The sequence below is a fragment of the Ceratotherium simum genome, chromosome 10, assembly GCF_057802395.1.
Source record: "Ceratotherium simum simum isolate JZ-2026a chromosome 10, ASM5780239v1, whole genome shotgun sequence".
NCBI classification, from domain to species: Eukaryota; Metazoa; Chordata; class Mammalia; order Perissodactyla; family Rhinocerotidae; genus Ceratotherium; species Ceratotherium simum.
This window is the reverse complement of record NC_141909.1, coordinates 9698345-9721158: the sequence shown is the minus strand read 5'-3', so window position 1 is coordinate 9721158 and position 22814 is coordinate 9698345. Positions and strand designations below refer to the sequence as shown.

Here is a 22814-nt window from a genome sequence, read left to right as displayed (position 1 = left end):
ACATGTGTCAAGCAAAAGTCTCTGTTCTCTCTCATTGTGGAAGAAAGAGTTGCAGAGATAGGCTTTTCTGATTTGTCTCTGGGATGTTCAGTAGTGAAAACCATTGCCAGTTGTTGCTGTTTGTTTAAAAAACCTTTGCAATGTATCTTCTCTTTTTGTTTAAATTATTTTTTAAGGACTCTTAGGCCTGTTTCCTCAATAGGCTTTAAGTTTTCCTGGGAACTATGCTTCTTTGACTTTGTAACTCCCCAGTGCTTGCTGACATGCTCATTTCCAGTGGGCCCTCAGTAAAAGTAAACTGAGCTCATTCCTGGAATAACAACAAAATCTAGAGATTTTGATACAAGTTAACAGAGAGATGTAAATACTCTGCTAGAAGTTGTCAATATTAGCTTCATACTATTGGTTCACTTATTATATTATTATTATTCACATTATTATTCAGGTAACTTCAAACTATTGGTTCATTTAGCTCTCAACATTTGTGTCAGGGAAGTCCAGATTCACTTTTTTTTTATCAGCCAGCTTGAAAATTATACTAATGTTCATGTATTTCATTTTTATTCTTCTAGTAGGTATTGTAACTCATCATTTTTGCTTAACAGAGAATAGCTACCTCTGTCCTATCTGGACATAACTCATATATACCCTCACCGTGGCCAGCTACCAGCTTACTATGTTCCTTAGTGCATCTCAGGTGGACTATGTATTCCTCATCCACTGGTTTTCTCTAATTCAAATTAGACACAAGGCCAGATGAATCTTTTTAACGTGCAGCGCTAATAGATCCCTTTCTTCTTTAGGAGCTCTCTGGTGTTTGCTTAAAGCATCAACTCCTTAGCATCATTCAAAGTGAATACAGATTGACCTTCCACTGCTGTCCTACATGTACCAGTTGTATTTAAAAGATGTCAAGGGAGTAACAGCCTTGCAAGATATTATGTTGCTAGATTAGAGAATCTAGTTCATGTCTTTGAAGGTGTAAAAATACACTCTAATAAGTTCTTCTAGAATTCTCTATAGTTCTTGTTTAGATGATCAGCCTTTACAGAACAAACTCATACTAAACAAACTCAAAGAACATCAATATGTTGATATATTAGAGTGAGAAATATTAATACCAAAGGCACCAGAATTCTCTTGTTGGCTGCTCAGGACATATACTCCTCCTCACAGTACAGCAGGCCAGCTAATTCTAGTAGGTTTGTTCTCCTTTCTCTATACATACAGATCACGGCGCTGCGTTTAGTAGTGGTTGCTTGTTGCTTAAGTTTCAGATTTTTTAGATATACTCTGGTCTAGACTGAACATCGTTCTGAATTTAGTTTCCATCTGTAACACATTTATTTGTCTTTCCTGAACAGAATTACTTTCTTGGATGACTATCTTAAGGTATTTAAATACTGACTGTATTTACTATCTTTTATTTCAGAGGGTGATCTTTTTCTGACCTTGTCCTGAAATTCTGGGGGTTCCCTATGGGAGGCCTCTCTCTACTGACTACCATAGCCCGTATTCTAAACCAGACTACTTGCAGTTCCCTGATTATATCCCTTCCCCCTAGTAATTTGTTTTCTCCTCGTGCTCTTTCCTGTCTGGATTGTTGAAATCCTGCGACTTCATTAAGTTCTGTCTTGAATGCCACCCCTTCCTGATTCCTCAAGCCTGATGGGCTCTTTCTCCTTTGAATTATGTCCCTTTTTTGTGGCACTGTCTTACTCCACCCTATTTCAAAGTTACTTATTTTATCTTCCCTACAAGGGCAGGTGGAGGTACTGTGCATCACTTTTGTCTCCCTGCAGTTTCTGATATAGTTAGTAGGTAGTCATAAATTGCCTACTGAATGGAGTTAAATGAAATTTTCCTCAACTATAGACCAGTGGTTCTCAAAATGTGGTCCCTGGACCAATGTCAGCATCACCTGCTAACTTGTTAGACATGTAAATTTCTGGTCCCCATCCCGGACCTACTGGGTGAGACACTCTGGGTACCGGTGATCTGTTGTTTAACAAGTTTGAGAGCTACAGCTGTAGTCTTTCTAAAGAGGTGCTATCCACCTCTTTATCAAAAGCTTGGTCTTAAATTGATAGGAAATCCTGAATATATTCCAGGACATTAAAGTAATTACTATACATAGTCACACTAAAGAAGTCAACTGTTTTGTATTACATTTGACTTAAGAAAGGAGGAAAGTGTGAAATACTGAAAATTTCCATTAAAAAGGTATAATAAGAATTCTTTTTATTAAAAGTTTTCAAATTGCACTTGGTTGACCCCTAGTAATTCTATGGTGGTGCCTCAGGGCTGGTGGGGAAGAGGAATGGGTACCTAGATTCCCTACCTCCTTTTTCTCCACAGCAACTATGCTTTGATCCTTTTCATGGACTAGCCTGCCATGTAAACTTTCCTTGCAGAAGGGGTTCCATGTCAAAAAAAGTTTGAAAATTATTGCTCTAAATCACAGGTTGGCAAACTACAGCCCATAAGCCAGTGGCCTGTTTTGTAAATAAAGTTTTATTGAAACACAATCATATCCATTTGCTTACAGGTTGCCTATGGCTACCTTTGTCTCTGGGTGCTTTCCTACTATAATGGCAGAGTTGAGTAGTGCCTGCAACCCACAAGCCTCAAATATTTACTGTCTCTGGCCCTTTAAGAAAAAGTTTGCTGATCTCTCATCTAAATCAATCAGAATGTTATGTACTTTGAAGTAAGGCGAAAAAACATCCTGAGTAGCACTAAGCCCATAAACACCATTACTCCATAGAAGAAAAACCACCTCATGTCTTCTAAAAACTAGGACATGGTCAGAGTTATTTGCGGCAGATAAAATTATGTGAGAATTAATAAGAGCAAACTTCCTTACCTCTCTCATTTGCCCCTGAAATCCTGAATATATTCCACGACATTTAAGTAATTACTATTCATTGTCACACTAAAGAAGTCAGCTGTTCTGTATTACATTTAACTTAAGAAAGGAGGACAGTGTGAAATACTTAAAGATTTCCATTAAAAAGTTATAACAAAAAGTTTTTATTAAAAGTTTTAGTTATTTGGGAAAACTTATTTGGCATTTTCATAATTTTTAAAAGATTTGAAGAGCTTTTTCTAATCCAATTTTGTGTATAAACATCTTTTGTATTTATTGAATTTTAGGAAGAGTATAAATCCATATATTTACATTTGCTTACTATCCTAGAACCTATCTACAATCAAGTTCAGCTCTGAAAATGAAATATTGGCCTTCTGAATTTTAGTTCTTATAATTCTTAATTTAGAGCTGCTCTTGGGTGTTAAATTTTTAATTTGTCAGGGGAACTCAACCAAAAACTGCAGACAGACTTATTTATCACTATGAAATAGAGATTTTAGTAGAAAATATTGCCTTGCCGTGCAGGTATGCTCTGAAGGTAGGCCATGAGGCCATGAAGGAAAAATCTATGGGAAAGGTCAAGATGAAACTTTGGAGAAAGAGTTTAAGACAGAAATGTTATTGTCTCCATTAAACTCACAAAGTGTGTGTGTCTGCAGGGGTGGGGGTGGGGTGCCGCCTCCTTGGCTCTGCTATAGCCATTGACCTGCTGTTCTTAGTGGTCATCAACTATTTCAGTGGTCAGAAAGTCAATCAGAGAAACCATGACTTGCAAGCTTTCACCTGCTTCAACTATTTTTAGGATTTTCAGTTTTAATGGGCTATTTGTTCATGAATAATTTAGTTTCTTCCAGGAGATGTAAGTTAATGAAACCTCAGTTAATGGCTTTAAGTATTGAATGCTGGTAAAAACTTCTTTCTTATGGTAATACTTTTGAAATTACTTCACAACTAATATAGCTATGGGGAAATATACAAGGAGGAGCAGTTATAAGAGGATGCGGTGGTACTATCAGTCTGTCTCCAGAGATGTTCTTATCTCATCACTTGGCTTGTGAAAGCTTTTCCTTTAGTCTGTGTAACTTTTGTAGAAAGATTCAATTGTGTGTTAGTGGGGGAAAGTTTCCATTTTTATAACTTTATTATCTGGAATTTATATTTATCCACATACCTCAGTGGTCTTCAAATTGGGATGTACCCACTACAGGAGCTGTACAAGGTGATCACCGTGGTGTGGGAAGAACATATTGGAATGTCTATATTTTAATCTAATTTAAAACTCCTACTTTTTGTGTATCTTTTATAAAGGCATATTAGTACAGTAGTATATGCACATAGTTTATAAACAAAAATGCTTATAATGGGCATGCTTATTCAGAAATTTCTAGTGACAGATGTGCACAACCAGAAAAGCTGAGACCATTGCTGTATACACTAGGTATTTGGTTTTATATGGTAATTAAATTTCATAGACAAGTATGTGTATTATTAGGTTTTGGTAAGCAAGGACATATTTCAGTTCTTCAGTTTGCGATTCAATTTATCTGAATTTCAGTCTACAGGGTAAAACTGAAAATAAATTCATTAATTTTGCATCATCAATAGCTTCTCATTTTCCCCAGTAATGTCAGTGTGTCCTGAGTCATGTCTTTTTTGTCTTTCAGTTCTTAACTAGTTGTTTGTATGAAGAATAAAAAGTGCTTTATGGCCCCTCTGTTTTTGCTTTTTGTAGCTTCAGGGGCGTTGTCAAAGTTAACTCATGGATTGAAAGATGAATCGCTGGCTTATATCTATCATTGCCAAAATCATTATTTTTGTCCAATTGGCTTTGAAGCAACCCCTGTTAAAGCTAATAAAGCCTTCAGGTAAGCATTTCCAAACTTTATGTGGCTACTTCACCAGGAAAATGTGTTGTAGAAAGCGTTTAAGAAATATTTAGTGCTTAGAAATTGGAAGACTTGGTGCTTTGCTTTCCTTACATCAAGTAAGACTATTCTTTAAACTGAGCTTATTCTTTTGCAGAGTTGCATTTGGTTACTTGTGCTTTTACATTATCCACTTAGATACTGTTGTTCAGAATCATGACAAGAGAAAGTCATTTGAAAAATCACTTGTATGTTTATTATAAAACGATCGCAAAGGACTTTACATTACGTCCTCATCCAGCGTCTCATGTGGAAAATGTACTATGGAATCTGGTGTCAAGAAGACTGTCACAACTGAGTACATTAAAAAGCATTTCCTAAATGTTTTAAATTAAATATTTTAATGTATTTTAAATTATCTGTATGTTTACATACAAGTAAACTTGTACCTTTTTAGAAGAGACAGTGCATGAATAAGAGAGGGTGACTGAATTTTAATACTTGTTTCCTCCTTAGCCAGTTTTCTTCATCATGGGTTGAGATAATGCCCGGGCAGTTAAAAGCAAAGGAACAGTCTCCTATTTGAGAATGGGAGAATAGAAGCCATGAATACTTTGCCTTCAAGTATCAGTAGGCACAGTTATTCTCACCCAGCTAAGGTTCTGGTTTGTTCACACCTGGGTCCATGGCATTGGTAATTGAGGAAGAGGACAACGCAGTGCTGTTCTCTTAGTGAGGGCCGAAGGTCAGGCTGGGAGAACATGGCTTCGTCATCTCGGGGATAGGATAGGTTCTTTGACGCTGGAGGCTGTATGGCCTTTGAGTCAAGGCACTTTGGGAGGTGGGGTGGTCAGGCAGGGAATCCTGAGACAGGCAGGAGCAAGCTGGCAGAACTGGGAAGCTGCACATTTTATTTTTGTCAATGAGGAGCAAGAGAGAAACTACTTGGTGTCTCCAAATCTTGAAATGCTTTATTTGTCTCTCTGGAGGTGAGGTATATTGCTTTTCTTCTATGGTTTCATTCTGCAACTTCACCTTACTCCAGGCATCTGTCAAATGTAAAACAAGAAAAAGTAGGTATTCCTACTTTGTACCCTCTAGACGAGAGTTCCTCACCTCTGCCTGTACCTAAGAATCACCTGAGATGCTTTTAAATCTGTGTAAACCCTGCCTGTGCTCCGCTCCAGACCTACTTGAATTAGAATTTCTAGGGGTGGGATTAGGGCATCAGTAGATTTAAAAGTTCCACAGGTGAACTGCTGCTTTAAGGTTTTATTTTTAGGATGCCTTTTGAAACTTTTTGAATGCATAGTGAAAGACGAGTAGCTGAAACATGCTGGTAGCATGCTAGGATTTTTTTTTTCCCCTCCTAGATGCTGAGAGGTGGTATATTTCAACTTATTTAGCCCTAGATTTAGTAATAGGGGATCAAGGCCTAAATTTATGCTTTCTCTTTAATGGCCTTCAGACATTTGCTCAAGCCTGAACTCCAATATCTATTCTAGCATTAACAAATGCCACCTTTGAATGAACTTTAGTTTATCTTTTATTAATATATAGTTGAAGCAATATTTTCAAGGGAACAAGTGACCTTTACTAAGCTTACTGTGAATGTATTTCATATTTAGCAGGGGGCCCCTCTCACCACAAGAAGTAGAATACTGGATCTTAATTGGAGAATCAAGTAGAAAACATCCTGCTATTCATTGTAAAAAGTATGTTAACTTCCTTTTTTTTCAATGTCTGCTAAAAAGCCTGTTGGAATTTTGATTAGGATAGAATCCATAGAATCCATAGTTCAGTTTGGGGAGAATTACATCTTCACAATATGGAATCTTCCAATCTACGAACACAGACTGTGTCTCCACTTAATTAAAGCTTTTATTTTTCTCAGAAATGTTTTGTATTTTTCAATATAGAATTTTATATGTATTTCATTAAAATTTTACCTGTTATTTTTTTCGATGGTATTATAAATTGATTTTTTTAAAAATTCATTTCCCAATTGTTTTTTGGTAGTGTACAAAGATACAATTGATTTTTCTATATAGGCCTTAAACCTTGCATCTTTACCAAATGCACTTATTAGTTCTAGTAACAGTTTTGCAATACAAAGAAATTTGTAATTGCTTTGGGTTTCATACACAATCAATCATGTTGTCTGTAAAGAAAGACATGTTAACTTTTAAATCTTTTGAAAATATACTCCACTCTAATTAAAAAGGAAATATGGAAAGTTTCTATTTTAGCCTGCAGGATGTCACCTAACAGGTTGATATCTATTTACTTCATAGGGAGAGGAATCATTTTTAAACTGAGAACCTTGGCAATAGTTGGATAAACAGAATTGTCATAAAAATAAGAATTTATTAAAGCTTAGTTGGTGGAACAATCCTAAGAGAATTACTGCCACAGTAATATTGTAGCAAACTGCTCATGTGAAAACTTCCATTACAGTGGTATTTCATACTTAAAGAAAATTGTGCTTTATTCTTCCCCCTTAACTACAGATGGGCAGATATCGTTACTGATCTAAACACTCAAAATCCAGAATATCTAGATATCCGGCACTTAGAGAGGGGGCTGCAGTATCGAAAAACAAAGAAGGTAAGAACACCATTGTATGTGAAGGTATTTCCCAAGTGGCCACAATGCAGTATTTTACTCAGCACTGTAGGTTCTGGTTTGTAAATAACAGAAACCCAGTTCAGACTTTCTTAGACAGAAAAGTGAAAATTAAGGACACAGGGGTATCTTTAAAACGGAAGGGCAAGGTGTATAGCTTGGAGTCAGAGGGGACTGGTACCAGCTAAAAGAATGTTAGCAGGGTCCAAGTAGCTAGTCTGACTCATTCTTCTGGGAGTTTTATGTCTTCTCTTCTCTCTTTTTTGTCTTTCTCTTTTTGTCTGATTACTTACTTCCTAAAGATCATTATCATCTTTATGTCTCTCTTCCAGATGAACAGTCCAGACTGAGACTGGCCTGCCTTAGGCCTAGTTCCAGTCTTGGCCCAGCTTGGGTCAGGTGTTCACTCCTGAGACAAATTAACTGTACCCACGGGGCAGAGCCATGTGTGTGGCAGAGCCATGTGTGCCCACAAGGTTGCTGGGGGCAGTTCTCAGGGAAAGGTAGATTCTGTGGACTGAGGAGACATCCCACTGACATAATCCTACTGCCATATGAAGACGGTATCAGAGAGAGAGGAAGAGGAATGATCTTGCTGTTTGGATTAGGCAGATGAGGAGGTGAGAGTGTGAAGAGCGGTAGGAAGGCTTATAAGGGAAGGTGTTTTGGCTCCTGTGGGCATTGTTATTTTTGTAAAGTCAGCTGGTCAGGAAAGATGCAGGATAATGTGGTATGATGATGTCTAAAATGGTAAGTACTGAGAAGAGGCAAAAAATAAGAGAATTCATAGGAACCCACATATTAGTAGAATTCATTTCCCATCATTTTCTTAACCCAACTTTTTCTTCTTCTCAGGTTGGGGGAAATTTGCATTGCATTATAGCATTCCAGAGACTTAACTGGCAAAGGTTTGGCCTTTGGAACTTTCCATTTGGAACCATTAGACAAGAATCACAACCTCCAACACGTGGCCAGGGAATTGCCAAATCTGAGAGTGAAGACAATATCTCCAAGAAGCAGCATGGGCATCTGGGCCGGTCTTTCAGTGCTAGTTTCCATCAGGATTCGGCATGGAAAAAGATGTCCAGTATCCATGAGAGAAGGAACAGTGGCTACCAGCGTTACAGTGATTATCATGGGAATGATTGACTATGCTGGGTACTGAAAAACTCGTGTTACACACACAACCAGTCTATACAGGACTGCATCAAGACAGTAGAAGATTTTATTAAGTCTACATTAAATAGGAACAGATCTTGTGGTACGAAACATAACCTTGTAGTTCTCCAGTAAATAAGCTTGTATATGATTATGATGGGTGATTTCAGATATACAAGCAGATAAGCACAGATTATTGTCCTTTTAAATTTAAAAGTATATAAACATTCTGAACAATTTCACAAAATCCAATAAAATTACATATAAACAAATCAAACACAAATTCACTTAATAGCCTAGTTCCAGTTCAATCAGGATTTGAAATACTTAAGCATGAAATGATTTCTTATGACTTGATCCCCAGACATTTGTTGCTGCTAGTTTTATTCCTAAGCTCAAAATGTAAGGCACCTTCTGCCTTTTTTTTTTTTAATTGGGGCTGTTGATTTCTAGTTTTTTCTCATGGTTAAAGCTCATTTCAAATTATTTAGTGAGTCTAGTAATTCTTTTACTTGTAACAGTATCTTGCCTGCCTCATTTCTTTCCTGGTTAACTTTCTCAGGATTCTCAATAAAGAGGCAAAAGAGAAAAGATACAAGAAACTGATCTTTTCTATTGGTGCAAATGGGTGACTTAGTGCATTGATTCAGGATATTCTTGATTTTCTTGACTTGGTGTGTTACTATCCAATATTGACAAGAACTTTAGGTCTTGAAAGACTTCTGTAAGTCTACAATAAACCTTGTTTTAGGGATAGATTAAAAGAAGAAGTGGCATCCAAAGTTTCTATACCCAAGGTAATCTGTGAATGAGATCTTCGCTATTTGATTGGCCCCTCAGTGTGGGTCATCTGTTGATAACAGCAGTAAAGATGCATTAGAATGCCACGTCACTCAGAGGGCAACTATCCATATTCCAAACTCTGAGCTGTTTCCTTTTTAAAACCATATAGACAATTAGCTGTTTGAAGTGAGTGTTGAATAGTTCAGAAACTGTGGATTTCATATATTTGAGCTTCTGTCTTGTTGCTGTCAAATTTTCTTCTGCTGTCAACCTGACTCACGAAGGACTAGGATCTCTTGTTCTTTCATTTCAGGGGCTGTTCCAGGACTCAAATCAGTAACTTGATTATTACAAGGTGCTGAATATGTTGGTAACCATACTGCAATACACCTCAAGGAGAGGGTTCAGATTTTTATTTTTAAAATATATTCATTTTCTTCTCTTTTGAATTTTATATCCATTTATCCACTCAGACATGCCTAGCCTCCAGAAGGGGATATATATTATGAAATGGTCATTTTTCTGAAGAGAATATTTTGCTTGAAACGCAAAGGACTGAAAGAGATTTGTAGGTTGTTGATTTTGTTACTTCACACTGGAACTTGTAATAAGTTTTCATCAAATAAAGTTTTGTTTTCTACTTTTAATCATGTGAATGTTTTGAACCTTTGTTTTAGGTAGGGAGTACCCTTATAATTCTGTTTGAAGTACATGACAGTTCTGCCTAAGTAGTGTGTTATAAGAAACCATCTTGTATCTTTTATAATCAATGAAACAATATGCATTATGATGACTATAACTTTAGATTTCTATAAGACTTTATAATAGGAAGTAGAAAATTTAGTTCTTATATTAGCTGGAACCAAATGAAGCTTCATTTTAATATGTTAAACATAGTTAAATATCAGCAATTTCACAGTTTGACCAAATATTTCAGAGAAGAGGTAGGCAGGAAGAGCCAGAAGAAAAGGAGACAACTGCAGCATAAAATAAAGAATACAGTGACACCTAAGAAGAGAGGATGAGTTTATACAGTTTACTTACTGGCCATAAACTATTTTATAAAAGTCTTCATATATATGATCACTTAATAACTTGGGTTACAAGTCTGGCAATTATTAAGAACAACTAAAGACTACTCTTCCAGAAACTATAAGCAAGTTACTGTATACTTCTCTTTCAAGATTAGTAACATTCCTGTCATATTTAATTTCTTGGTCAACTCTTAGGAGTCTCTGTAGAAGCACTGAAAGTTTGAATACTGGCTGTGCACTTACTAGGTGTATCACCTCGGGCAAGCTAAGATTAATTTTTTTGTGCTTATTTCCTCATTAGTAAAATGGGGATAACACTATCTATTTTATAAATTGTTAAATAAGTTAATACATGTAAAGTGTTTAGAACAGTGCTTTGCAGATAGGAATTGCTATTTAAGTGCTTGCTATTATTATTATTCCAAAAGATGTGTATTTTACTATTCTGAATCTTGATAGAGAGCCCTTTAAACAGCATCTAAAGGAGCCAATTCCTTATAGATCAAATATACACCTGTTAGTTGCTGTTCTTTCAAAAAAATATTTTGTACTCAAGAAATGTTGCTCTGGTTTTAAAAGCACTCATAGTACTCAAATGCACACATTGGCTATTTGTTTTTACCCAGTTCTCAGGTAGTGAAACATGTTCATTTCTATCATATCCTGAAACTGTTCCTTTTCCCATCACTATGCTCTATCATTAGGCCAAGCTGGTGCAGCAGCTGTAACACTTCCTAACTTGCCTTCTCCCAGACACTGCAGGGGCTCAGGCAAGGTGCTCTAGGATCCATCACATTGTATATCTCAGTTTTACCCAGTATTTTCTCCCTCATTCACTCAACAAACTGATTTAAGCACCATTACCTGCTAGGTGTTTCATGTTAAATCATTGATCTCAGAACAACCCCAGGAAGACACTGGTATCTTCATTTTATTCACAGACTCTCCTTGGTGAAGAAACTTGTTCAGGATCATAGAGTGTCTTAGTTTGCTAGGGCTACCATAACAAAATACCAGACTGGGTGGCTTAAACAACAGAAATTTATTTCCTCATGGTTCTTGAACCTAGAAGTCCAAGATCAAGGTGTTGACAGGTTTGGTTTCTCCTGAGCCTCTCTCCTTGGCTTGCAGATGGCTGCCTTCTCACCGTGTCCTCACATGCTCTTTCCTCTATGCACACATGCCTGGTGTCTGTGTGTCTAAATTTCCTCTTCTTATAAGGACACCCGTCAGATTGTTAGGCTCACCCTTAGGGCCTCTTTTTAACTTAATCACCTTTTAAAAGGCCCTAGCTCCAAATACGGTCACACTCTGGGGTACTGAGGGTTAGGGCTTCAACGTATGAAATTCGGAGGGGGACACAATTCAGCTCATTAACACAGGGTTACTATGTGGCTCAGACAGGATCTGGATTAACATCTGCCTGACTTCCGAGGAAACTCTCTTTCAGCAGGGTGCAAAGATGCACTGGAGAGCCTGAGACTAGAAGCTGAAAGAGGTCATTTAGACTAATTAGGGACTCCCTGCTAAACATCAGGAGCGGGGGACATACCAGTCAACAAAATCGTTCTTGGCTTCAAAAAGTTTACACTCTACCGTGGGGGGAGACAAAAATTGAATAGGCAATTATCTCAATCTCTGTAAAATACAACTGGGAACAATTTCTGGGAATTACTTCACACATGGAGTTAACGCAAACAAGCACGTTGTCAGGATTACCCCTGATAAGACTATCAGTTGTGACTAGGTCAACTAAACGCGGCTGCTGTGAACCATCTGTTTGGGCGTAGAAATGGTTTTGCCAAAAACTAATTTTTCATAGTTTTGTCATAAAGGATTCCTCTAACAAAATTACCTGTTCATCTAAATCAGCCTTTCCACTGAGTTTGAATCTAGTTTCAATAGTTCAAATTTGAACCAATATAAGACTCATTTATTGAGTAACTACTAGTGGTAAGTACTGCGCATATATCTCGTGTGACCCTAGCTAAGGGCCTGCAAGACTGGTTTTATGCCCAGTTTACAGATGAAGAAACAGAAGTTCTGAACAAATGTTACTTGGACAATGCTCAACATAACGTGGGCGGTCGGGATCTGAGCGCTGGCCCGAGGCGTCCAGAGCCACCGCCTTTCCAGGACCTACTCTGGTATTAGTTTCTTGTCATTTCAAACCGACAAGCCGTGAATCCTAAATTTTAGATGCCAGAGAAAACTAAATTCTATTTCAAGGGTCAAGGCTTTAAATCGTATTACTATCCAGTCACTACAAATTACCGGACAAATACTTATTAATTTAAAAACCCCAACAAAGCATCTACCTTTCTGTTGTCGCCTTACACGTAAAACAACACTTAGTATTAAGAGTTTTCACAACTGGCGGCCCAGTGGCGAGAAACTGATACCTAAAGAAGCTCGTAGGAAACCGTCACCTCAGCAAGTAGCCCCCCAGCGCGTCGCTTCAACGTTGACTCGCCACAGGACGCCAGTGGAGGAAGCTCCGCACTGAGAGCACACGGACCCTGCTGCTGAACCGCCCCCTCGCTTCCGGAGTGCAAAGGCGCCGCAAATATACGTCAGCGCGGTGAGGCAGGACTTCCGCCCTGCGCGTCGTACTAGACGGAAGCTGAGAGGCCTCATTTCGAGAGGGTTTAGGCACTCACTCGAGAAGACGCTAGGCAGTGGCGTGGTGAAGTCTTTTGGCTGTTTGTCTTGCTGGAGCTGTCCTCTCGGCCCGGTCTTCCGTTGGAGCGTAAACATTTGGGCCAAAGCGCTGCGCGAGACGAAGACCTGCTCCTTCTCCTCCCCGCCGGCCATTCTCTGGTCCCGTCCTGCTTCCGGGAGGCAGTGTCAGCCGCTGGAAAGTGCCGTTCCCGCTGGTGCTGGTTTTCCCTGGAAAACTGCTGGCTCTTTATTGTTTTCCATCTTTGCTGATTGGGAGCAGGGGGAGCTCTTCCCGGGGTCCGGGGCGGTGGTGCAGCTGGTTGTAGAATTGGAATAAAAGGTCTCCCGCGACCCCACCCCCGAGTTGCGCTCCGAGGACACTCATGGGAGTGCAGGGCCTCTGGAAGCTGCTCGAGTGCTCAGGGCGGCAGGTCAGCCCGGAGACGCTGGAAGGGAAGATCCTCGCCGTGGGTATCCTTAACGCAGCGTCGGTGCTGGGGATGCAGTGATGCGCGTCAGGATTGCCCCCCCTCTCGTCTCTCTGGGGCGGGCGCAGAGCAGGGTTGGTGGGATGACGGCCTCACCCCGGGGTAACTCGAGACTCTTCTTCAGGACGTCTTTTTTGTAAATGTCCACTGTCCTCCGGCTTTGCAGTCGTACTGCTCTGGGTCGGAGTTCTGGTTTTCTCACTTAGGGGCGGTGCTTTGCGCCTCTTATGCTTTAGTTCACTCATGTGGAAAGTGGAGGCAATGATAGTCTCTACACAGGGTTGGTATGAGGAATAAAGGGATTATTTAAATGAAAGAAGCTAAGAAGAGTGCCTGACACTGTTAATATTGTAAATCTTAATCCGAGTATTAATAATCCCAGTATTATCCTAGCTGGGAGGTCAGCATGGAGAAAACGAAGCGGACTTCCGGTAGTTTTGCCTGCTGTCCTGAGTCTTGCTCCATGTATGTTTGTAGACAGGCGTTTGACTGTATATGTATATAACTTTTATTATTTTTAATTAAGATTTTTGGAATACGAAATTCAACATGGAACAACATTTGTACATTTGTACAACATTTGCACAACATTGAAAAGATTTCAGAAGTCATGCAGTGGATTATTTTCCTCCCAGCCCTGTGATGGACTTTTTAAGGACTGTTGTTTGTGTGCGTGTTTGGCTGGGTTTTTTTTGTGTGTCTTTAGAATTAAATGATTTTCTTCATCATCAAAACATGTGAATGGGGCCGACCAGTGGCCTAGCGGCCGCGGCCGGGATTCGGATCCCGGCACGCAGGGACGCACCACTTGTCAGGCCATGCTGTGGCGGCGTCCCACATAAAGTGGAGGAAGACAGACAGGGATGTTAGCCCAGGGCCGGTCTTCCTCAGCAAAAAGGAGGATTGGCAGATGTTAGCTCAGGGCTGATCATCCTCACAAAAAACAAACAAAAAACATGAATGGTTTTTCCAAAATTTTGGTTTTTTTATTCAAGCTTTCTTCTTTTTTTTTTTGAGTGTGTATTCTGTTTGAGAAGCTGATGGTACCTTACACCAGTTCCCTAAGTGGGAACCTGTGAGCCTAGGAGCTCATACGCTGGGTGAGGAAGAGAGGCGTATATTAATAATTGCTGTCCAGTGGTAAATACAATGTAGGAGTAAGTTGGAATGCAGTGAAAGGAGCCATTGACTGAGGAGCCATTGTTGTTTAATTTGTAGACAACTTATACATAATGGAACGTTGATAATTTTTTAAATAAAGTAAGATGATGATTATAGGTTTTTGCAAAGTGAGTAATCTTGACATACATCTATAATGAATTTTGGCTTACTTAAAAGTTTGTATGCAGAGTTGCTGGGGTCGGGGAAAGGAAAAGGTTTTTTTTAAAGCACATGTGCTGTTGCTGCCCTCTATTGGATCCTCAAATCACTGCTTTGTAAAGATTTTCTTCATACAACTATATGTGAAAGAAAGGACAGTTTTCAGTGACAGGAACCCTTAAAACTTCAGCAAAGATTTAGGTCATTTTACTTTGCAGCTGGTATGAAGAATTAATAATTTGTAAATCATTGATATGACACATAAAATTCAGCATTCTAATTTTTTGGTAGGTTGTCCAAGGTAAGGAAAGGTAAAGCATTTAGTTTATCTATTTTTAGATCAGAGGCTGTTTTGGGGCTTGAAGTCATTTTAATGAGGTTATTAGGCTTTTCTGAGAGAAGGAATCATTTAAAAAGGACTGTCAAAGATAATTCCACTTAGAATGATAACCTCATGTAGATGTGTGTGTGTGTATATATATGTTAAAGGAGAATATTTGATTGCTTGTTCTACAGTTGACTTTTCTTTGTTTCATTTTCTTGGGAATTTAAATTCAAATATCTGAAATATATTCAGATTTTTTTTTTTTAACTTTATTTGTTGATGAAGAAATTACCCATAACTATACCAAATTCGTATTTTACTCTTGGATCCCTATAATAAATTATTGGCCTTTTAACCATCTATAGCTGAGTGTGTTATTTATTTATACAATCAAAATGTCTTTGTCAAATAATAAAAAATTAACATTTTAACTTTTGTCTCTTATAGACCTTAACATTTGTAAAATGCTTTTAAGTCTCTCTAGGCTATGCATACTAATTGGGATTAATTAAATTTTCAGTCATCTAACAATAGAACTAAAGTAATTTATTTTTTATTTCAAAATGTTATTGGTCCTTTGGGTCTTATCTGTAAAATGATTTTTGGCTTTGCTGCAGATTTAACTTTTTGAGCCCTGGAATAAGTTTAATGTTGCCTTTGATAAACTTATTGAAATTAGACATGACGAATTATGCAGACATTTTCAGATTACCTAATTTTACATATTTCTTCTTTAAGAGTCTCATGCTGGAACTCTCAGCCCTAGTTGAGAATTGGCACTACCTATGATTAATTTAAAAAAAAAAAGACCCATCTCAGTGTCTATGATTTAGAGTTTCAGGAATATCTAGATTTAGTAATTTGTGTTTCAGAAGCTTCATAACCAGTTCTGAAGGATAGCAGAGTTGAGATCTGAAATTAGATTTTCTCATTTGATTATAAAATCTAAAATAATGGGCTAGGTAGAAACTTGTTTAATCTGATATAGTACTGTAGCAAGCAGAAACATTTATCCAGTGCAATACAGAGCTAAGTCAACACCAAATCCTATTTCTAAGATGGATCCCTTATCCCACCACTTCTCATCATCTCCACCATTGCCATCCGTGTTCACATGGGCTATTGTAACTAGTTTTAAAACTGGTTTCTTTATAGTTTATTCTTCACATGCCTACCGGGGTGACCCTTAGGTCACGTTCTAGAAACCTTCCAGTGGCTGTACGCACACATCAGCTTCTACTATCTCTCCTCTCACTGTGCTCTTGCCACATTGTCCTTAAACGGAGGAAGTGTGTTTCTGTCCCAGGGCGTTTGAATTTGCTGTTCCTCTTGCCCCTGCTGTTCCTGTTGAGAGTTTATTCCGTCACTCCTCTTGTTCATTCAGGTCTCTGTTGCTTCTTTGGATAGGCTTTCCCTCACTAAGAGCCATTGACCCCAATCATTCTCTCTTCCTTTTACTCTATTTATTTTGTTCTTGGCACTTAGTGACAACCTAACATGTTATATAGCTATTACTTGATTTTTTAATTGTCTCTCTCCATTAGAATGCAAGCTTCTTAGGGATAGGGACTATATCTATTTTGTTCACAGCTATGTTATTTGCTGTTCTATCACTAGGATCTTGGATACACCTGGTACATAGTAGCACTCAAGTGTTATAGGAATGAACATAGTAATAGCTAACTTTCCACTAGTTATGTTGTTACATAATTTTTATTAATTGTTGATAGGCCTGATTTTTTTATGGTAGTAAGCTAGGTAATGTACGTTCACTTTAATATTTAACTGCTTAACTTATTTAATAGCAGATCTTTGTTGCCTCCCGCCTGCCCTGTGAAAGGGAGAGCAGTGCACAGAGTGTGGTCTAGACAAGTCGTGGAGCTCACAGTCTGGTCTCTTCCCTCACTAGTTTGTAAACTCCATACGGGCAGGTGCTTTGTTTTGTTCAGTGCTGTATCCCCCAGTGCGTAGAAAGATTTCTACTACATAGTAAGCAAGATGTGTTTGAATAGGAGTGTGTAACTGGAGGTCTTTATCTAGGCTGAGGCAGTGACCCATAGACTGAGACCTAAAAGTAGGAGATTACTAGGCCAAGAGAAGGAGAAACTGCTTTAGGCAGAGGAAGGAGCATGTCAGAAGACCCTGGATGCAGGAAGGAGCTTAGTGATTTCCAGGATTTGAGAAAAACCCAGTGGCTTGAAATGAGATAGGAGAAATGAGCAGAGGCCAGATCATTCAGTGCTCATGGGCCCTGGGAAGAAGTTGTGGATATTATCCACAAAGCAATGGGAAGTTTTTGAAGGGTTTTCACTAAAGATATGTTGGTGAAATCTAATACGTACCTTCAAGATAGATTAGAAGGTAGAGTTGATAGGACCTGGTAGTGGCTGGATGAGGGGAGTATTCGGGAATTCTGGCTTGGTGAATGGAAGTGACCGTCACTGAAATGGGGGCATGAGCAGTCTAGTGAGAAGACACGGAGTTCAGTTTTGATCATGTTAAGTTTGAAATGTCTGAGGCATCAGGAGTTGTCAGCTAGGCCATTCGATGTGGGGGTCAGGAGAGAGCTCTGGGGCAGGCATGCACATAAGAAGAGGGTGTGGTATGGGGCTGCTGAGCTAGGCTGGGCAGGTGGTGCAGACAGGAGGAAAGAAGAGGGCCTGAGGGAGGTCACTGCTGAAGTCAGCACTTGAATGGTGAGTTAGAGGAGCCGGCAAAGAGATTGAGAGCAGGAAAACCAGCAGTGCCATGTCCCTCTGTTTTATGAACAAGTAGAAAGTAATTTGTTAAAAAGCATTCTTGAAAATATAAGAAAACTCCAAGAAGAAAACATACGTTACTTGTAATCACAGCAGAGATAACTATTCTTAATATTTTGATGTCTGAACTTCTAGTTTTTTATATTTAACATATTGCATGTATTACAAAAGGGAATTATACTTTCCATACTTTGTAACCTGTTTTACTTGTTTTAATAATGCTTTGTGATTGTCTTCCTTATCACTGTATATGCTTCTGCAACTTTCATTTTTAAAGACTGCTTGGTATTCCAGCAAATCAGTATATCATAATTTGGTTTTAAAAAAAGACCTGTTGGAAAACTTTTACATTATTCTTAAACATTGTTTTACGTTTTTCGGTAAACATTGTTTACGTTGTTACTTTTTCATATTTTCATTATCATAAGCGGGCGTTCTTTTGAGTAATTCATATTGTGCATCTGTGGTGATTTCCTGAGGCTAGACGTCTGGTAGTGGAATTCTTAGGTAAAACAGAATGCAAGTTTTTAAGTTGTTTGCTATGAATTGCCACATTGTTCTCCAAAAGAGTTGTGTTAATTTACTAAAAATCTGTAGAGATGATTAGTTTTTTTAAAGAAGCAATTCCTTGCAGTTAGACCTTTTAAAGGATACATCTGTCTATGTACAATTTTAAAATTCAGTCTGTGAATAGTAGTAACAAGGGCTCAAATAAAGTTAACTGATTTTAGTAGATTCCCTCAGGGTTAAACATTTTTCAATTTCAAATGAATTGTGATGAGTACTTAGTTTCAATGTTTGGATGATATCAGTTATTAGAAATTGAAATTGTGACGGTGAGGGAAGAAATTCCAGAATATTTTCCTTTAACAATTCTTACAGATATTAGCATTTGGTTAAACCAAGCCCTTAAAGGAGTCCGGGATCGCCATGGGAACTCGATAGAAAATGCTCATCTTCTCACTTTGTTTCATCGGCTCTGCAAACTCTTATTTTTTCGAATTCGTCCTATTTTTGTGTTTGATGGCGACGCTCCACTATTGAAGAAACAGACTTTGGTAAGAGTCATCTGTTTTTTTCTTTCTGCATTCTTTGAAAGAAAGAAAAGTTCACATACAATTTTAATTTTTTCTTTAGAATTTTGGAAATCAAGACTTATTTTGACATATATCCAATTTAATTTCAGCTTTTTAAAATTTATCTTGAACAAATAAACACTTTTTCTTTTAAAAAAGGTTTATTTGTGAGAGTATATTGTGGTTATAATGATAAAATTTAACTTTTAATAAAACTAGTAAAATTCTTACAGTCTGGAGTTTTCTCTTTAGTCCTCTCAGGTGGTATGTGTGTATTCCAGCTGTGCTTCTCAGGTGGTATGTGTGTATTCCAGCTGTGCTTCTCAGGTGGTATGTGTGTATTCCAGCTGTGCTGCTCAGGTGGTATGTGTGTATTCCAGCTGTGCTGCTCAGGTGGTATGTGTGTATTCCAGCTGTGCTGCTCAGGTGGTATGTGTGTATTCCAGCTGTGCTGCTCAGGTGGTATGTGTGTATTCCAGCTGTGCTTCTCAGGTGGTATGTGTGTATTCCAGCTGTGCTGCTCAGGTGGTATGTGTGTATTCCAGCTGTGCTGCTCAGGTGGTATGTGTGTATTCCAGCTGTGCTGCTCAGGTGGTATGTGTGTATTCCAGCTGTGCTTCTCAGGTGGTATGTGTGTATTCCAGCTGTGCTGCTCAGCGTCATAGAAAACCTACTGGGGAAACGCCTCCCTGAGCCTGAGCTCACGGACCCCCAGGGATAGCAAGCCTTCTTTTAAAGGCGAAATGGATTTCAGGAGTAAGAATGTTATGAGGGGCCAAGCGTGGCTAAAGTGCATTACCAAGGAAGGAAATAGGACAGGATACAAAAGAATGAGAATGAGTTTCTTTATTCTGAAAGTAGCTTAAAACAATGTTTGAACAATGTTGTGAACTTTGGAATAATTGTGTACACCCCGAATGACAGCACCCATTTGGATAGATGACTTTTATATGTGAAAATGCCAGCTCCTCACTTTATCATTGTACCAGACAGAAGCTGTCTAATTAAGTGAGGACATAGGGTACAAGTAAGGATTTGTAAATGCCTGGGACATCGTAGCCTCGTTAAAGGTCTAGACGTGAATGTTGCGGTTTTTAATTATCCAAGGCGTGCTGTATATCAAGTACTGTACCTTTTGGGAAGGATTAGAAAGAAAAAGAAGATGTTTTGGTATTTCTGCCTTATATTCAACCATAAACACAGAGACTATTCCACTTTTCCCTACTTGGACATTGCTTATAAGATATTTCTATACATTTTAGGATTTCTTATGACATACTCTTGAATGTTGAAGGACAGAGTTACATATAAGTAATGTATTCTTATAAAAACCGGTATCAGAAATTGGTTTTAGCATAACAGTGACATTTAAAGAATAAATTAGTTAATATAATAATCCCTATTGGGAAGCATTTACTTAATTATATATCATTAAGCTTTAGGCTTCTTGGGGACATTAAAAGACATTTAAAAGAAACAAAGTAAATAAATAGTTTCCCAAATATATTGTAGAATAGCCAGCCTATTAGGTAATAGATGGAAACTCTGAGTATCCTTTATATAGCAGAAACCTGAAGATACTCAATGAGACAGCAATTAGGAGGAAATACTAAAACAGCCATGGTCTGAAAGCTTAGACAAACCGAATTCTATGGAAAAAAATCACAGAAGTGTTTTTAATATACTAACACCCTGAAGTAAAATCTTACATCCTTTCTTTTCACAGGCTAAGAGAAGGCAGAGAAAGGATTTGGCAACCAGTGACTCCAAAAAGACTACAGAGAAGCTTTTGAAAACATTTTTGAAAAGACAAGCTATTAAAAGTGCCTTAAAAAGCAAAAGGCAAGAGGGAAAGAAGTTACATAAATTTTAAAGATTAATTTAAAAGTTTTTAATTTTTGCCTTGTATTCCTGTGGTTCCCTTTCCCTAATCTAACTCTCAGCAGAAGATAGAGGGTGGAATGAGAGGAATAAGTGGGATGTCCATTTGACCTAGTAATTTAAAGTTGTGAAAATCCTGTCCCGTGAGAAGAATGGGGAAGAAAAGCTGTAGAGTTGCATTGCATGCGCGTTTTACTTTTATAACTCCCTGCTGGGTGCCTGCAGTTGAGGCTGTGGCCGAGGCTCTGAGGGGTTTCCTATTTCTCGAGGCTGCACTTACTTCCCGCAGCAGTGGCCTGGGCAGGCGGGTCGGCAGGGGCACATCCATTGCCCCTGTGTTTTCCCTCTTCTCACCTGCTCAGTAGGGTTTGTGTAAGCAATGGGGGAGTATTATTGGTTCAGACTACTATTTCCTATCATCTCTGTTTAAGTCCATGTGTACTTTTCAGAGATGAAGCGCTACCCAGTCTTACTCAAGTTCAAAGAGAGGATGACATCTATGTTTTGCCGCCTTTACAAGAGCAAGAAAAAAATAGGTAAATGTTTAACTATTTAAAGATATTAATTATTGCTGTATTCAGACAGATTTAAACCTTTATGTTTTATCTACATGATAAGGCATGTGGAAATTAACACATCTGAAATATGTATTCTTGACACCTTTCAGAATATTTTTTAAAGACTAAACTTTTTATTTACTAACTTGTGTTTTGGTGGTTTGTGATGGTTTGTTTCTTTTTCATTCTGTAGAGCCTGTGCTGGCACTGTTGATCTATAATTCACGACGACATGAATTTTAGTTTTTCTGACACATGCTTTCTCTGCCTACTTCTCAGCTCTCACACCAGCACACTAAAAGACCACACGCCACTCCTCCTGGCTAAATCCAGTAGAGGCTTTGCAGTTGTCGGCAGCCCTCAGCTTACTGGACTTCTTGGCCGCATTTAACAACAGTGTCCACCTGGGCTGTCCTGCTGTCTTGGAACCTCTCTGGCCACTCTTTCTGAGGCTCCTCTGTGCACTCTTCCTCGGGCTGGCTGTTAATCGTCAGTGGCTTCTGTGATTGAAGTGGAGGTGGAGGGTCAGACAGTTTGTCTCTGTCCCCCACCTGCCCCCATTCCCTTTCCAGGGGCTCCTGAGAGACTGAATAGCTTTTGAATCAGCAGTTCTCTCTGTCTTCATCGCTGCCTGCATCATCGTGTCTCTAGGTTACTGTAATGGCTTCCAGGCTCTTTCTCTGTCTCATCTGTGATCTTACCCTTTAGCAGTAATCCCTCCCTGCCAAGCCCTATCTCTGCTTTGTAGTGTAGAATCTATTAAAACCCAAATCTGAGATTGTCATTTCCTTGCTTGAAACACTTTCTAGCTTCTCGTTTCTCTAGGATAAAACTTCATCCCCTTAACCACAGGCTTCTCCAACCTCATCACTTGCCCTGTTCACAACATCCACTGGCAGGCTTTCTTTTCCTTCTTTCCAGATGTTTGTAGAACTTAGTTCTTCTGCCTGGAACACTTTTCTCGATGAACTTTCCCCATACCCTAGACCTCTCACTTATTTGTGGCTAAGTCCAAGCAGTGTAACTGCAGGAGATTCCAGAAAGCTTTCAGGACCCCCCAGATTGGGGTGAGGTAATTCTCCTTATTGCACCTTTAGCAGCCTGCTCTTCCTTTGTGATGGAAACTATTAGATCATATTGTAACTGCTCACTACACGTGTCCCCACCAGACTGTAAGAACAATGATGGCACGTATGTTGCCGTCTTATACACCATTGCAGCCCTTATAACTACCAGCATCTTGCACTCAAGAAATATTTTGTAAGTAGTCATTAAATCACAGACATTATAAATGTGTGCTTGACTTGCAGTTCAGAAGAGGAAGATGAAAAAGAATGGCAAGAAAGAATGAGTCAAAAACAAGCATTACAGGTATTTAAATAATATTTGAATTCAGAATTTATTCTATTA

At 38.7% G+C, this 22814-nt stretch overlaps 2 protein-coding genes across 12 annotated transcripts in view; both read left to right on the top strand.

The window, feature by feature from the left end:
• Positions 1-9950, top strand: part of BIVM (basic, immunoglobulin-like variable motif containing) — a 33060-nt gene extending 23110 nt beyond the window's left edge. For 6 of the 10 annotated variants that reach the window (XM_087435872.1, XM_087435868.1, XM_004423158.3 and 3 more), the window contains 4 exons: positions 4605-4737; positions 6366-6452; positions 7248-7344; positions 8218-9950. In XM_087435872.1, coding sequence (XP_087291998.1) covers positions 4605-4737; positions 6366-6452; positions 7248-7344; positions 8218-8511 — 611 coding nt within the window. In that variant the 3' untranslated portion in view covers positions 8512-9950. Of the gene's footprint in view, positions 1-4604; positions 4738-6365; positions 6453-7247; positions 7345-7694; positions 8174-8217 lie in introns of those variants that run through there. The other 4 variants (XR_015553375.1, XM_014781863.2, XM_087435871.1 and 1 more) reach the window with 4 other exon arrangements.
• A 3375-nt stretch (positions 9951-13325) lies between these two features.
• The window catches only part of ERCC5 (ERCC excision repair 5, endonuclease), a 29768-nt gene continuing 20279 nt past the window's right edge, over positions 13326-22814 (top strand). For both annotated transcript variants that reach the window (XR_015553374.1, XM_087435866.1), the window contains exons 1-5: positions 13326-13469; positions 18773-18948; positions 20693-20808; positions 21297-21383; positions 22715-22775. Coding sequence is in view for 1 of the 2 variants with exons in the window: in XM_087435866.1 (XP_087291992.1) it covers positions 13382-13469; positions 18773-18948; positions 20693-20808; positions 21297-21383; positions 22715-22775 (528 nt within the window). In the remaining variant the exon portion in view is untranslated. The remainder of the gene's footprint in view (positions 13470-18772; positions 18949-20692; positions 20809-21296; positions 21384-22714; positions 22776-22814) is intronic.